Here is a 16,675-nt window from a genome sequence, read left to right on the forward strand (position 1 = left end):
ACGTCAGAATTCGAGGCACAAATATCGACAAAGACTGGCGTGTAAGAAGGAAGATATAGAAAGAAAGAGAGGAGTAAAGCCATGGAGTGATTTTAAAATAAGAATTTTGAAAATCACATTACTTGACTAGAAATCAGGAATTAACTCTGGGGATGTGCCTGATGAATTCAAAAAGCCGAGTTGTGAAGACAGTGGGAACCCAAGACGGAGAATTTAAAAAACGACAATGCAGGGAAGTGATGTCGATTTATAGGAAAAAGGTGACCAAATGTTTCCGATAAGAAATGAGAGCAGCGGTGTGTCACTGACTATTTTAACAGCATAGTCCGCCTGGAATTGCACAGTAGGCTGGATGAAATTTTGCAACAAACTTCAGTGAGCTTTGGGTTCGATAGAGTTAGATTTTTTAAAAAAAGTTCACTTATTCTGACAAATCTTTTAAAAATTGCCAAGGAGAGGAAAAAACAGATGAGAACTTCATGATCCTCCCAATAAAACTTGTCAGGCGAAAACTGGCGTTTCTGAACAGGAAATGAGTCAATCCTTTTCTCTGTGTGTGCGTTTGCTAATATCCGCCTCGTCATTTTCACGAGCGATTGGAAGCAGCCGGTCCCCTCAGCCCGAAATAGAGAAATGATCAATTCTGTATATAGCAAGGAGAGATTGCCTTATTTCTCACTGACTTAAAAGTATTTTCTTTTACAGTTACGTACTCTGCAATTTGATCGCACGGCTGTTTCTGAAGGGTCAGTGAATTGCGTCCATTATTTCGTATCAGTCTTAATGTAGCTGCTACAAATGTTAAGTGGAGGGCTTTTAGTGGACGAACACTGAGCCTTATGTCCATCTCAATAACCACGACCTAGATAAAACAAGAGCTTAAACTGCCATACATAAGGACATGTCAGTTACCAATTTAATGTCGGGGGATGGGTCAAATAAATCAGCGAACAGCGGAGAATGATTTTTTTTTAAAAGGGGAAAACGAGATTGGGATTTTGAATCATAGGGGCAGTAATAGGGAATGGCGAGATGTCCATCATACTGGCTGTGATGGGTCCCTTAAATATCAGTCTTTGCGGTAGACTCGTTAAATACATTTACACTTTTAGGATTATAGCTCCATTTTATTTTGAAAAGATCTTTATTCTTTAAATGGTTAGCAACTAGTAGTGAATATTTTTAAATTAGATTTTAACATTTCCTGGGTTTCCTAGAGCCAAATTTATGACAAAATTTAAGCAGCATGTAAATTTTAAAGTTCTCATTCTCGTGGGGACCACTAAAACGTGCAAAAATAAATGCACACTAGTTGTAGGAAGGTGGAAGGAATAGTTTGATTTTTGGGAATAAATAATTTTAAAACGTAATTTATACATTTCATTAGACATCAAAATTATCTAATAACATTCAATTTAATTTATAATTGACTGACTTCAAATTTGGTTTGAGAAATGTAATTTTAAAAACAACTTTTGGCAGGCATTTCCTATTTAATTATATATGGCTCTTCCTACTATATATAAAAAAAGTGAATTATCACATGATGAACAGAACAGGGGGGAGCTAAACGCGATTTGGGCAGTACGTTGTATATTTATTCTAATGATAAGGCCAGACCATTTTTTCCATATCCTCCTCCTTTTTAAGCTCCCCCTCCCTACACCTTTGCCTGCGTATGTTTGAGGAAGCTTGTGGTACATTACTGAAGGATCAATGCCTTATTTCTGATTGTGCATGTTTTTAAAAAGAATTAGATATGTATATATAAGGAAACCTTTAACATAAATGCACACTTTTCAAAATACGAAGGTGGAGAGGGAAAAAAAGACGAAGAAAGCAAGATGGCTGCAAACTGATTTGTGTGTGTTAGATTTGGATTTAATGGTGATGAAAGCGAGCAGCAGATTGGATTTTCGCCTCTTCTAAGCCTTTTTAGATTTATCTAAAGATTTGGGGAGGAGTGTCGAATCGTTTGGAGTTGACAGAAGAGGGTGGTGTTCGGCTGCGGGAAAAAAAAGCTGAAGAGGAAGAAGGTGGGGGAAGAGAAGAAAAAAATGTGCCATAAATATAAATGATTTAAAATTCTTGGAGGAGGAGGAGGGGAGAAGGGGAAAAATAAAACAAGCACCTAGTTTAAACGAGACTCACTGAAGATGGCTGTAAATGAGCGGCTTTGAAACCCAAAGAACATTTTTTTATTGAAGTTCTGCTTCTTCGCAACCAACCCCTAAAAGCATTTTGCAATCAAAGGATGCCAAGACAACTGGAATTTCCCTTTTAAATCTCTTTTGGAAGAGAGCGAGAGAGAAAGAAGCGAGAGGCTTTTTTTGAGCTGGATGGCAGTGAGGAAGTCAGACAGTTGAGGCTGTGAAGAAGAAAGGGACAGAGAGGGGAAGGGTCGATTGGTTAAAGCTTTTTTTTTGGAGGATTTAGTCTTTCAAATGGGGCAAATCTTACCTGATATTTGTTGAAAAGGGTGGAAGAAGCTGGGAGTTTGGCCGTTGGCGGCGGCGGTCGGGGTCTCGTTTTTTTTGAATTTTTGAAAATAACGACTTTTTTCCAATCCAAGATGGCTGAAAACTGGAAGAGCTGCTTCGAGGAGGAACTTCTGTGCCCCATCTGCCTGCAGGTCTTCGTGGAGCCGGTGCAGCTGCCGTGCAAGCACAACTTCTGCCGGGCTTGCATCGGCGAGGCCTGGGGCAAGGAGTCGGTGAGCCGTTGCCCCGAGTGCAACAACGTCTACCCGCAGAAACCGGCGCTGGAGAAGAACCTCAAGCTCAGCAACATCGTGGAAAAATTCAACTCCTTCACGGCCGATGCCGCCGCCGTGGCCGCTGCCGCTTCGTCCTCCGGCGGCGGCGGCGGCAGCAGCAACAACACCAACGCCGCCGCCGCCACCAACCCAGCGGCCTCGTCCGCCGCCTACAGCCCGCTCTGCTGCCGCTATTGCCGCAACTCGCCCGCTCAGAAGGTCTGCCTCCGCTGCGACACCGGCTGCTGCCAGGCCCATGTCGGCGCGCACCTGCAGGCCGCCTCGGTCAGCGGCAGCCACTTGCTAATCGAGGCCGGGGATGCGCGGGCCTGGAGCTGCGCTCAGCACGACGCCTACCGGCTGCTCCACTGCGAGACGGACCAGGTGGCCGTGTGCCGCTACTGTTACTACATGGGCAGCCACCATGGCCACAGCATCTGCGACCTGGAGGTCAGGAGGAATGAAATTCGGGTAAGACCCCCGTCGCGATAGGACGTGTTCATCTTTATTTGCTTATGTCTTTTAATGTTAGCCCGCCCCCCTCATTTCCCCCACTTTTCCCCCACTAGACCCTCACTATCCCCCGCAACCGCCCCCAACACCCTCCCGTTACTTCAAACACCTTCCCCACAACCATCACCCCCAATTCCCCCACCTCTGATACCAATTTGCCATTTCCTATCCCAATCTCCCCCTCACACCCCACCACGCCCTTTTTCTTCCCTTACCACGACTCCTCACTACATCACCATTTCATACCCATCGCTAACTACCTTTCTCTCCTCTCCCATCCTCTCCTTCCTCACAGCACCTTGCCCTCTCACTTACCCTCCATTCCCCCACCCCCTCTTCTCCAACCTACACCCCTTCTCTGCATTCCCCACATCCTTCTCCTACCCACGCCCCTTCCTCTCCCCTCCCCACAGCCCCTCTCCTCAGCTTCCTCTCACAACCTGCATAACACCCCTTTCTCGTCAACCCCCTTCTTCCTGCACCCATTAACTCCCAACATAAACTTCATTTGTTCTGAAGAATACACATTCCTTCAAATTTCACAATTTTCCTTTTCCCAGAAAAGGGTATAGAAGCTAAGATATGTACACTTTTATGTCCAATATTTCTAATTGGATTTGATGTACAGATCACCTATTGATTCTAATTGAACATTCCCCATCATTCCATGTTTCTGTCTTAAATGCTAGTTGATTTGTATAGTTTCAGAATTTTCTTCCCTCTTGATAGCTTTAAATTATAATTTTCTCCATATTTGTATTTGCCCATCTAATTTATTTAATGATTTTCTATTTTTTTAACTCAAAAAACATAGTTTTTCAGGATATAAAGTTGATTTATACACAAGATATGCTATTTGTAAAATGAACTTCAGTACCTTTGCAGGAAAGTGAGTTTGGGGTCTTAATACTAGATTCTTGGCTTCTTTATTGGTTCTTTCCTCTGTTATAAAATTGAGGTCTAAAGCTAAGATGGGCTATAGTGTGAGGGAATAGGTGATGCATTTGGCTATAAAGCTGAAAAATATTGAGTTGTCATCAGCATATGTATTCTTCAGACTTTGCCTCAACTCTAGTTCATGGATTAGGATTTAGGGGCTACATCTCCCATAAGAACAGCTGACCTTTCCCTTGCAAATACGGTATCTTTGGTTGGACAAAGGGAATGGTAATATAAGCTTTTGTTACAGCAGAATTAAATTTGGGCATGTCTGAGGATGTCTGGCATTAATTGAGGATTCCCACATCTGGAATGAGCCAGGTTCGTGTTTTTCTGTAGGGTGGGAGCATTAGTGAAGGAGGTTGCTGGTTATCCACATGGGTACACCATTTGTGTGTTTTCTCTACAGTATCTTCATTCCTGACACTTTTTTCTTACAAAATAGGACATTAAGAACACTTTACAGTGGACATTTTTTTTCTATAGATGAATTATATATCCATTTTATTAGTGGTCAGATTGTAAGTAAAATATTAGCATGATTGTGAAAACTATCTTTCGGCAGCTGTATGTCTGACTGACCAACACCCAAATATACAGAGACTTTTTTATTTCAGGCACTGGAATGTTTTAAAGGCAGATTCAGTATGAACAAGATATGTTTCTTGTGGTATGTATATGCTTTGACAGAAAAGCCCTGGTTAGCTGAACTTTTTTGTAACTAAGGTTTTTTTTCCATATGACTTTGAATTGCTGGATTAAGTATAATTACAAACCGCTTAAGTGGGATTCTTACTTTTTATTTTAGTTTTGTCACTAAATTAACATTTTCATTATTTTTGTAAATATTCATTCTTCCTGCCTACAATAAATATTCTCAAAAGTTTGACAATTGATTCTGGAGAAGTGAGTTTCAAATCCAGAAGCTTAAAATGAGTATTGTTTTTCCTGTGGCTTCATCTGCCATGCCTGTCTGTTGTAATCTCAGCAACTGTTTGAGAGCCAGCTTTTTCTGCAAGCATTAAAGTGAAGTCAGGAATGACATTTAAGGTTTTGGGGCCTGTACTTATGTTCATCAGTGTTAATTTGTTAGACAGCTTAGTTTGGAGGTCACAAAATGTGCTACAATAGCAAATGTTTCCAATTTTCAAAATGAGCTACTTACCATTGCCTGAATTTTGGACAGATAGAGTGCAGGTGTAGAAGGGAGGAGAGGTCGTGTTAAGTTCACATGCAGAATTACTGCTGCAGATTTCATGAATTTAAGCCAGCAACACATCAAAAGCTTACTGGTGGAAATCATGAGAATAGTTTGAGAAGTGACTTTATTCTCATTCAACTTGTGCTTTGTGGGATTACATAACTAGTTAAATACTTTTAATGGGACAGGGTCCTTTGAACTTGATTGCGAGTTCCTTTTTTTAAAATTTGCAATTGGAAATGCTTTTATATTTAAACAATATAGTTACTTTGCAATAATCATGAATTTATTTTCAATCCCTTTAAAGGGCCCACCCTTGAGATCTGTAGGTGGTGAGGGTTTGGGAGGTATATGTCATCTGCTGTTTGTACTTATGCAGTGGAGGCTCTTTGCAGGCTTTTCACAATTGTGATGGATTGAATTTCCATGATTTCTCTAACTGTAAATAAGGTCAGGTGGCCATTTTGAAGACAAACTGAGTTTGTTGCTCCAAGGAGCCACAAAGAGTGCAATGATCAAATTAAGAAGCCTACATGCAAACAAGCTTAAGTTACTGAACGAAGACTTTATTCTGTAGCCAGCTTCAATAGAAGCAAATGTAAGATGGCCATAGCTACATTGTTGATCTCATGATTTCCTATGTTTCCTCAAATTGTTCTGTCAGGAACCAGTGTAACTTGTTTATTTTTAGGCCCATCAATTATGTGTGTCCCTGGACCAAACAATTTAAGGAAACTAGGCTGAATTACCTACCAGAAGAAGAAAATATTGAATGTCTAAGGCTGTTTACCAGATCTCTCAAACCATGTGGCAAAGTGAATCAAGTCCAGCTAGATCCTAAAAGTTTGTTGCCCTAAATTTCCATCGTCTTGGATAGGGAGGCCAAGAGAGAAAGTGATAGGAAATTTATTCACCAAATAGCAATTTTTTTGGTACTTTTCATAAGTGGCTTTAAGCATTCCTAGCTTTACACAAGCTGGGTTAGTCATTGCCTTAAATTCTTTTAATCACTTGTCAAATTTGATACAATTGATTAATCTTAGACCTCGTCACTGTGGCTATGATTCTCTCGGCATGGTTTGATGTGATCATTCAGCTCCTGTGCTGCAGAGTAGCAGAGCCTTTGTTGCTATAATGAATATCATTCTTGTTGAGCAAGATGGGCTGCCAGAATTCAATCTGTCTAGAGCTGCAGCTTGGCTTTGCAAGATGTGTTGTTAACCAGGTAACTGCTACCAAGGCCTGTGCAGACATGCTTCTGTAAATGGCTCTAGTTTTTATCTGTCTTTTGTCTAGAATTGACACTGGAATCCACCTGTATCTCTTGGCCAAGTGAGATTTGGTGAAGTGCATAAAATAGAAATAAGAGGCAACTTGTTCACTTGTGGAAACTTCTAACAAAGTAAATCTTTCGTTTTGGGTTTCTTTCATTCACCTCCAGTCTGACAGCCTGCGGTTCTTGCCACACCCACGTGATTAAAGGAATGCCTCACTGTGAAGGTTATTCTTTGGACTGTATCAACTTTGTTATCTCAACAAATAAAACATGGATCAGGCCTGCAGAGTCAATATTTCAGAAATAAATTCAGAGCTGTGCATCCAGTTTTTAGGGAAGAGGTCCATGTTTCATTTTATTGGTGCTGACAGCTCTAAACAACTAGCACAATCTATTCACAGTGAATAGGGGTTCATGACCAAGGCCAAGTTAATCTTCTCTTCGCAATCGTACTTTTCACTGAAGCTTACAGGATATCGAAGGGAACAGGTATTTTGACTTCTTTCCTCGTATCGCAGCTGAGGTTGCTTGGTGATTCCCAATATCCCTCTGTATAGGCCAAGATTTTAAATCAAGATTTTGTGGGACTTTGCTGGCTAAGCCAGTATTTATAACCCATCTTTAATCGAGAAGATGATGGTAGTGAGTTGCTTTCTTGAACTGCTGGAACCTTTTTTGTTTATGTACATGAACTGCAGTGAACATTCCAGGGTTTTGACCCAATTACAATGAAAGAAATATATTGGCGTTTCAGTGCCTTGGATAGGTACTTGCAGTTGGTGGTGTTTCCATGTTTCTACAGCTCATGTGTTCCTTCACTGCATTTCTGCTACAGTCCATTCTGTTAAGCTCTAATTTCTCTGTTTTGGAGAGAGAAGGGCTAGGGTAGGAGAAATGGAACTCAGAACTTGTTTTCTAAAGTATTATTTTTCTATTTTATGGTATCTCCAAGTGAGTTTCCGGGAAGGACTTGTTTAATTATCTCTGCTCTGCCGCATGTAGTTATGACTGATCTCTCCTGGATTAGACAGCATCCCACTGAAACATCAGTCCCGGGTGCCTTGGCTGCTTTGAACTGCTTTCATTTGAATAAATATAAAGGCTATCGGAAGTGGTATAGCAGCTGATGTTTAGAGTGCTTTGCTATCTGAATTCGACTGCAGTGCCAACAAAAATGCATCAAAAATGAAGGATGACTACTTGCACCCATCTGACTAATGGATTAAGGTTGCTTGGCTAGAAGATCAAGAGAAGTGTAAGCCAACCAGCAATGTTGTCCATATTTTGTTTAATTGGTTAGTGGAAAGGAGCCAGCCTGAAGCTGCTTGCAGTGCCAAAGTCAATACTTCCCAATCCAATTAGTTACCAATGGGAGGGTCTCGAAGTTTGCCATCTGTGACCACGGCAGTGATTTTCAGCTGTGCTCATGCATCTCTGTTATTCATTATGACTGTGATATATTGCTTAACCAGGTAAAAGAAAGTCAGAGCTTGTAGTGCTGTTTTCTCTTGAAGGTATAGGGTTTATCCATGATTACATGGTAAGTTGGATATTTGGGAGAGAAATTGTATCTTTTAGTCCCGCAATCCTGTTTTTATTTTTCTTTCCAGTTCCTTTTAATTTTGTCCACAGGAGGTGGGCAGCACTGGCAAGGCCAACATTCATTACCATTCCTAATTACCCTTTGGGTATGCGGTGGTAGCTGCTGATTTGAAGATACATGTACAATGCTGTTGGTTTTGGAGTTTTAGGATATTGTATCAGAGATAAAGAAAGAGCAATTTATGTTTGAAAATGAAGATAGTGTGTCATTTCCAGTTGAATGTTTTGCCATACTTGTTCTTCCAGAGGTGGTAGAGTTTGTAGGTTTGAAAGGTTGCTGCTGTGCATTTTGCTCCCATTGTCCCTTTTGTATTGCATGGATTGAATGATAAGATGGTGGATGGGGTGCTGATGAAATGGCTAGTTTTGTCCTGGATGATGTCAGACGTTGACTCTTGTCAAAGCTGCAATTGTTTAGGTAAGTGGAGCATGACCTTGCACTATTGATGTATCTTGTGGATGGCAGATCAGTTTTGGGGAGTCTGGAGGTCACTTGCTACAGAGTACCAAATCTCTGACCTGCTCAGTGGTTAGCACTGCTGCCTCACAGGACCAGGGAACAGTGTTCGATTCCACCCTCGGGTGACTATCTGTGTGGAGTTTGCATATTCTCCCTGTGTCTCAGTGGGTTTCCTCCAGGTGCTTTGGTTTCCTTCCACAGTCCAAACATGTGCAGTTATGTGGATTGGGCTATGCTAAATTGCCCCATAGTGCAGAGATGTATAGGTGGATCAGCCATGGCAAATGCAGAGTTACAGGGATAGTGTGGTGGAGGAAGTGTCTGGGTTTGGGTGGGATCCTTGTCAGAGAGTGGGTGTGGACTTGATGGGCTGAATGGCCTGCTTTCACACTTTGGGATTCTTTGTAAAGCTGCTCCAGTTAATAAATAAAGCAAAAAACTGAATGTTGGAGATGTGAAACAGCAGAAATTACTGAGAAACTCAGCAGGTCTGGCGGCATCTGAGAAGAAAGCAGAATTAATGTTTTGAGTCTGGCAACTCATCAGGTCCAGTTAGTTGCTCGTCTGTGAAGTCCCTAAGCCACTGGTAGAAGATTCAATGATAGTAATACCATTATTTGAACAGCAAGGTAGTAAGATTCTCTTAGTGGTGATCGTGGATTTGAGCTTTTCCTGTAGAACCTAGCTTGTACAGCAATTTACCATTTTCTCACTTACCTTTTCTCATTTGCATTCATTGAGAGTTTCCATCTCAAGATGGGGTAAGATGGATTGCAACAGTATTTATAAACATTTCTGGTGCACTTAAACATTGAGTACATTATTTTCTGCACTCTTAGCAATATCTCACTATTTGTCTGTTTGTGGGCTCCCAGGAATAAAAGGCTAATGTTCCCTCCTGTCTCGATGGTTTGTTTATGATTTATTCTAACTATTAATCTATATTTGTTGATGAAAGAAATAGCAAGCTAACATGTTAAAATGTTAAAACACATGGCTATGTTGAATTAAGAGTTTGTTTTATATTTATCTGGTAATATTGGAAGGAAACAAATTCATTTTATCATTCTGTTCTGTATGTTCCTCTGGGACAAATTCTAGGTGTTCCCATTCACCTTGTTTGGGACTAAAACAGACAATGTCACTGAATCTGTTTTGAAGAAGGAGAATGGCCTTGTTGCTATTTTGCTTTGCTGTGTAAATACTAGTTTCTCATTGCTTGGTTATCTCTTCTTTTTTTATCTGAGTTTACACCTAAGAGAAAACTGGTTTAAAATCAGGAATTTCCAGCTTTGATTACAAGCCTTTGTCTAGGTTGCACATTTCCCTCCCTGCATTCTTTATCATTAGGTAAAGGTTGAGGAAGGGAGAAAAGTTTGTTTTTTTAAAATAAAAACTGGATTAGTGCTAGGCCATGTTGTGGGTTTTGTGATAGTGCTGTGGGCAGCCCTCAACTTTACAGGTTATGTGCGTGCCTTGTACTTGTGCAAACACCCTACCCAGTTGATTGTTTCCATTGTGTAAATTTTACTTTCAGCATTGCTGTTGCTTGAATGATGTATTAGGAATCATTGCTTTTAATTCCTTCCCACTGCCTCCTGATTCTGAATATTTGATTAGTTTATTAACAGACAAGACATTTTAACTGATCAATTACAATGTAAAGAAAGACCTGCATTTACATAGTGCATTTGGTAATTGCTAAATATCATTTTGGGAAGCTTTTTAGCCTTTTGTTTTACTTTGAGTATTTCATTGTAGGCAACCAATTTTCACACAAGTTCCCTTAAATAACCATATGACAATGACCAAAAGAATCTGTTTTATGATGTTGATTGGGAGGCCGATATTGGCCCGGACAATGGGATAATTCTGGTCAAATTGGAGCACCATGGGATCTTTTTCTTACATTTTGAGAAGGCAGGCCGGACCTTGCTTTAATTTTTCAGTCAGAAGACCGCACCTCCAATATTGCAGTGCTCTGTTCCACACTGGAGTGCCTTTTATGCTCCAGTCTTTGGCATGACTTGGAGTGATCTTGGACACCTCACTGAGCCATGTGATGGTTGTCATTCAACTTTTGTTTTCAAAAATAATTTGAGTGAGTTGATTTTAAAGTTCTGATTTTTGTTGATGGGTTGTAGAAGGTAAAAGTGATTGGAAAGAAATTTGTATATTTTTGTGAAATCTACTCTATCCCTCATTTTCTCTGAGTTTGACAGCTTAATTTCTATTTCCCACATGATAGCAGTTTTCCTGTTTTTTGATCAATGACATTAACAAAAACTGCATCTTCCTTATGCTTGCTCTCTTTCTTTGTCATGATTTGGAGGTGTCGGTGATGGACTGGTGTGGACAAAATTAAAGATCACACAACACCAGGTTATAGTTCAACAGGTTTATTTGGAAGCACTAGCTTTCGGAGTGCTGTTCCTTCATCAGCTTGTGAACCAAAAGCACTCCAAAAGCTAGTGTTTCCAAATAAACCTGTTGGACTATAACCTGGTGTTGTGTGATTTTATTTTTTTTTAAAACTCTTTGTTTGTCATTCCTATATCGAGAATACATTGTCTCGGATGAAATGAATCATCTGTTCAAGATACTGAAGTACAAAATAAACTGTCTCCTTAAAAATGTTGACAGATTCAAATTTGTAAACTTGGAGATTAATTAAATTTTTGTACCAAAAATACTAAAGAAAATCTGAAAATCGAACCCATCCATGTTTCCCCCCCAGCAGAGGATGGTAGTTTATAGCAAAATAGTGATAGAAATAGCTAGGGGCCATACTGACCTGTATAGCTGGGAACAGTATCCAGTTATAATTCTGAACAGCAATGGCCTAATCAAATCACATACCACAAGAGTGAAAAGCTAAAGCTGCTTATCTGGACATTGGATGTCCAAAATTGAATTGTAGCCTTATAATTCTCTCCTGGCACATATAGTTTCCTCAATATTTGCAACAAGTTTAAATTAAAATGAAGTACTCTCTGATCTTTTGTGGCAGGTTTCTTCTGGCTAGTTTTATCAGTGGTGTCAAAGGTCATAGTGCCTAGTGACATGAGTGCAAGGATTCCACAAAATGTAGGGGTATTTTCCCTCTGGGATAATCCTGATCACGTGGAAGGTGATGCAGTCTAAATCACTTTTTTTGCAGCAGCAGCAGTTTACTGCTTTATTTCTCTGCACTATGTATTGAACAATAATGTTTAAGACTGGTGATTGTTGCACCACTAGTAAATGAATGGCTATTTACTTGTGATCAGGTATTGATGATTGATATCTAATAGTTTGTCACAAAAATATAATTATGGTGCGATTTTGAAGTTCTTAACGAGAGGAATAAGGTGATTAAAGATTGGGTGTTGGAACCTCACTCAACTTACCCCCTTCCAAAACTATTTCAAAAAGTAGGGCTTTGGCATCCAATATTCCTAACTTCCATGTCAATCCAGTCAAATAATTTTCTACCATTCTTGCTTGTGGGAAGTGATTGCTGGGCCCCTTGCTGAGATTCTTTATTGTATCATCAATAGTCACAGGTGAGGTGCCGAAAGACTGGAGGTTGGCTTATGTGGTGCCACTATTTAAGAAAGGTGGTAAGGACAAGCCAGGAATTATAGACCGGTGAGCCTGATGTTGGCGGTGGGCAAGCTGTTGGAGGGAATCCTGAGGGACAGGATGTACATGTATATGGAAAGGCAAGATTGATTAGTTATAGTCAACATGGCTTTGTGCGTGGGAAATCATGTCTCACAAACTTGATTGAGTATTTCGAAGTAACAAGAAGGATTGATGAGGGCAGAGCGGTAGACTTGATCTATATGGACTTCAGTAAGGCATGTGACAAGGTTTCCCCACAGGAGATTGGTTAGCAAGGTTAGAGTTCATGGAATACAGGGAGTACGAGCCATTTGGATACAGAACTGGCTCAAAGATGGGAGACAGAGGGTGGTGGTGGGGGGTTGTTTTTCAGACTGGAGCCCTGTGACCAGTGGAGTGCCACAAGGATCGGTGCTGGGTCCACTGCTTTTCCTCATTTATATAAATGATTTGGATGTGAGCATTATAGGTAGACTTAGTAAGTTTGCAGATGACACCAAAATTGGAGGTGTAGTGGACAGTGAAGAAAGTTACCTCAGATTACAACGGGATCTTGTTCAGATGGGCCAATGGGCTGAGAAGTGGCAGATGGAGATAACGTAGATAATGTGGGGTGCTGAATTTTGGGAAAGCAAATCTTAGCAGGACTTATACACTTAATGGTAAGGCCCTAGGGAGTGCTGCTGAACAAAGAGACCTTGGAGTGCAGGTTCATAGCTCCTTTGAAAGTAGAGTCACAGGTAGATAGGATAGTGAAGAAGGCATTTGGTATGCTTTCCTTTATTGGTCAGAGTATTGAGATTCGGAGTTGGGAGGTCATGTTGCGGCTGTACAAGACATTGGTTAGGCCACTTTTGGAATATTGCATGCAATTCTAGTCTCCTTATCAGAAGGATGTTGTGAAACTTAAAGGGGCTCAAACTATTTACAAATATATTGCCAGGGTTGGAGGATTTGAGCTATAGGGAGAGGTTGAATAGGCTAGGGTTTTTTCCCTGGAGTGTCGGAGGCTAAGGGGTGACTTTATAGAGGTTTATAAAATCATGAGGGGCACGGATAGGATAAATAGACCAAGTATTTTAGTTGTGCGGGGAAAAGTCTAGAACTAGAGGGCATAGGTTTAGGGTGAGAGGGGGAAAATATAAGAGACCTAAGGAGCAACTTATTCATGCAGAGAGTGGTACATGTATGGAATGAGCTGCCAGAGAAAATGGTGGAGGCTGGTACAGTTACAACATTTAAAAGGCATCTGGATGAGTATATGAATCGGAAGGGTTTGGAGGGATATGGGACTAGATTAGGTTAGGATATCTGGTCAGCATGGACGAGTTTGACCGAAGGGTCTGTTTCCATGCTGTACATCTCTCTGACTCTTAAGGACCTTGGGTACATAAGGCAAAATTAAAAACAGGAAATACTGGGAAGCCTTCAGTGAGTCTGAACAGTCTTCAATCTGAAACATTAACACTGTTTCCCTCTCCTCAGATGCAGTGTGACCTGCTAAATATTTCCATTATTTTCTTCTTTACCACAGACCAAAACATTGGTGTATAGATTTTTTCTTTCTTCGTGCATTCTCACCACTGTACAGAGGATTATATTCTAATAATTATTCCAGGAATAATTAGGCCTGTGGTCCATAATGGCTATCAAATTTAATTTTTATTTTGTAGAATAAGTTCTGAGTTGAATTTAGAAATGACCAATTTTCAATCTTTTTTTGAGAGAAACACCATTCACTGGCTTTGACTAAAGTGTGATGCTTTGATTTTTTTAAAATGCAAATTGAGTTCTGCTTTGCATCTTATTTGCACATTGAAAACTACAATGCAGATAGTCGGATAGTCTTATAAATATACCAGAATGTTCATTCAATTAAAACTGTCAAGCTCTTGAGTGGAAGGGAACAGCAAACACTGGGAATACACAACTGATTGGCTAGTATCAGTAAAGAGAAAAATCTAGCTTTTAGGCTGAAGGTATGAATTTAAAAAAAGATAGCGAGAACCAGTGAATGCAGCAATTATAATGATTAGATCAGATTAGATTCCCTACAGTGTGGAAACAGGCCCTTCAGCCCAACAAGTCCACAGTGACCCTCCTGGACAATGGAATTTATCCATTGCAATTTATTCTTTCCCTCTGTAGTGATTTGGAGTAAGGACCCGATGGACCTCATGAAGTATGATGCAGTTGCTGTTTGAAATAACTTTCAAACTTCTTAAAGAGAGGAAAACAGACTTCTAAGAAAAAATGAAAAATTTCAGATGTTTAGAGAATAGGTGAATAGTGGTGGGGAAGGACAATATGCAATATAAATATAAAGAAAGAAACCAGAAAGTAGAAATGCTGGTAATGCAGTAATGAAAGTAAAACAGAAAACACAATAGAGCTGCGGTGAACCTGCCAGCCATAAGAACAGTACAAGATTCACCCCAATGAAAGGAACATATCACAACCTCTTTAACTCTCTTTAACTGATGCTGACCAATCAGGTATAGGCAGATCTCAACCAGATCTGAATCTTCACCAAGGATTCTTGGCCCAAAAATGATGCAGTTTTCCCTTCCCTGGGCATCAAATTAACCTTCTCCACATCCTCACACTCTGTTGCTATAAAGCATGTTATGAATTCCAGTGGCTCTGACTAACCATTTATGTGATCAGCTAAGGCTAATCTTTGCAAGGAGAAAGTGAGGACTGCCGATGCTGAGTTCAGAGTTGAGTATGGTGCTGGCAAAGCACAGCAGGTCAGGCAGGCAGCATCCAAGGAGCAGGAGAATCAACGTTGAGCATAAGCTCTTCATCGGGAATTCCAGCACCTCACTCCTGATGCTTATCTTTGAAAGTCAGCTATTCCTGATAAGGTGTGTATTTAATGCTCTTAAATCAGCTAGAGTTGTTTGTTTTAGTGCAAAAACACTCCTCAAACAATCATGTTGCTGGTTTCATGAAAATAGTGATTTTTGTGTATAAAGTAAATTAGTTCATTTACTAAAAGATTTAATCAAAGTTTTTTTTAGCTTTTTCAATAAGTCAGAAATGCAGCTGCAGAGAACTTTGTGCTTTTTAACCTGCCCACCCATCTCTTAGAAAGAAGCCAGTTGTGATGTAGCATTGTGGGAATTACTGGCACTCAAATGCTGCTTGTTTTATTTTCATCTTAAATCTTTTTTAAACAAGTAAAATGATGAGCACTGTACTTTCCGAGTGTCAAATGAAGCTTTGGTCCTTATGATACAATGGTTAAATTAATCCTTGGTTCTAAAGTGCTTTGGACCTTCACTTTGCATCCTGTCTCCAACATGATTGTTTCATGCTTTCCAGTACATGAAATAAATGCTGCTGTGGTCCTTATTATTTCATCTGTAGGTTCTGTGGTTCATCTCTCGAACATTGAACAACTAGTCATAGGTTTTACTCCAGTAATTATTCGATTCTCTTTCATGGATTATTGGTAACCCTGGAAGAAGATTGTAGATTGGAGATATAATAGTTTTGAAATTGTTTCCCAGCAATGAATAGAGATTAGTTGATATTGTACATTCATAATCAAAACTGAAATATCATATGCTTGCCATTTTATAAACACTCAATGTCTCATCACAATTTGTTCCATTTGGGACAATCAAGAATATAAAAGTGCTACAAGTGTGCATGCCATGATCATCAGTTAGGATTACAGTAATCAGTTACTTCATCTATAAGTTCAAGGGCTTTTTAATTCTTCAATTTCAATCTTGCAACATGCATGTTACACACAGTATTTTGAAGTTGTACTTGGCACCATGGATTTCCTAGCTAAGATTCCTAAATAGAAAATAATGTACTAGTTGGCTCAATGTGTTCCATGACTAATGCAGTGTGTTGCAGAAGAGAGAAAATCTAATTGAGGATGAAACTAAACTAGACTATTCATGAACACTACGTCCCAACAAATATTTGGAGATTAGCAAGGACTTGTGAGTGGGTTGTCTGTTTTTATCATAAGGGTGGAAAAAGAGTTAACATATTTGGAGAATAAGGTCACTTCTTAATCTTAAAATCTGCATAGTGTGGAAAGCGGCCATTTGGCCCATCAAGTCTGCACTGACCCTCCAAAGACCATCCCAAACTGACCCAGCCCTTCACCCTAAGCCTGTAACCCTGCATTTACCATGCCTAACCCATTTAGCCTGCACCTCACTTAACACTGCGGGGCAATTTAGTATGGCCTATCCCCCTAACCTGAGCATCTTTGGTCGGAGGGGGGAAACTAGATCACTCGGCAGAAATGGGAAGAACACGCAAACTCCATTCAGACAGTTACTCAAGGCTGGAATG

General features: G+C 40.1%; 1 protein-coding gene across 3 annotated transcripts in view; it reads left to right on the forward strand.

Moving 5' to 3' along the window:
* The first annotated feature begins 584 nt into the window (after positions 1-584).
* Positions 585-16,675, forward strand: part of LOC140463310 (E3 ubiquitin-protein ligase TRIM8-like) — a 93,421-nt gene continuing 77,330 nt past the window's right edge. Inside the window, exons 1-2 of one of the 3 annotated variants that reach the window (XM_072557092.1) lie at positions 585-746; positions 2,573-3,226. In XM_072557092.1, coding sequence (XP_072413193.1) covers positions 2,573-3,226 — 654 coding nt within the window. In that variant the 5' untranslated portion in view covers positions 585-746. Of the gene's footprint in view, positions 747-1,654; positions 3,227-16,675 lie in introns of those variants that run through there. The other 2 variants (XM_072557093.1, XM_072557091.1) reach the window with 2 other exon arrangements.

This window comes from Chiloscyllium punctatum, chromosome 38, assembly GCF_047496795.1.
Source record: "Chiloscyllium punctatum isolate Juve2018m chromosome 38, sChiPun1.3, whole genome shotgun sequence".
Lineage (NCBI taxonomy): Eukaryota > Metazoa > Chordata > Chondrichthyes > Orectolobiformes > Hemiscylliidae > Chiloscyllium > Chiloscyllium punctatum.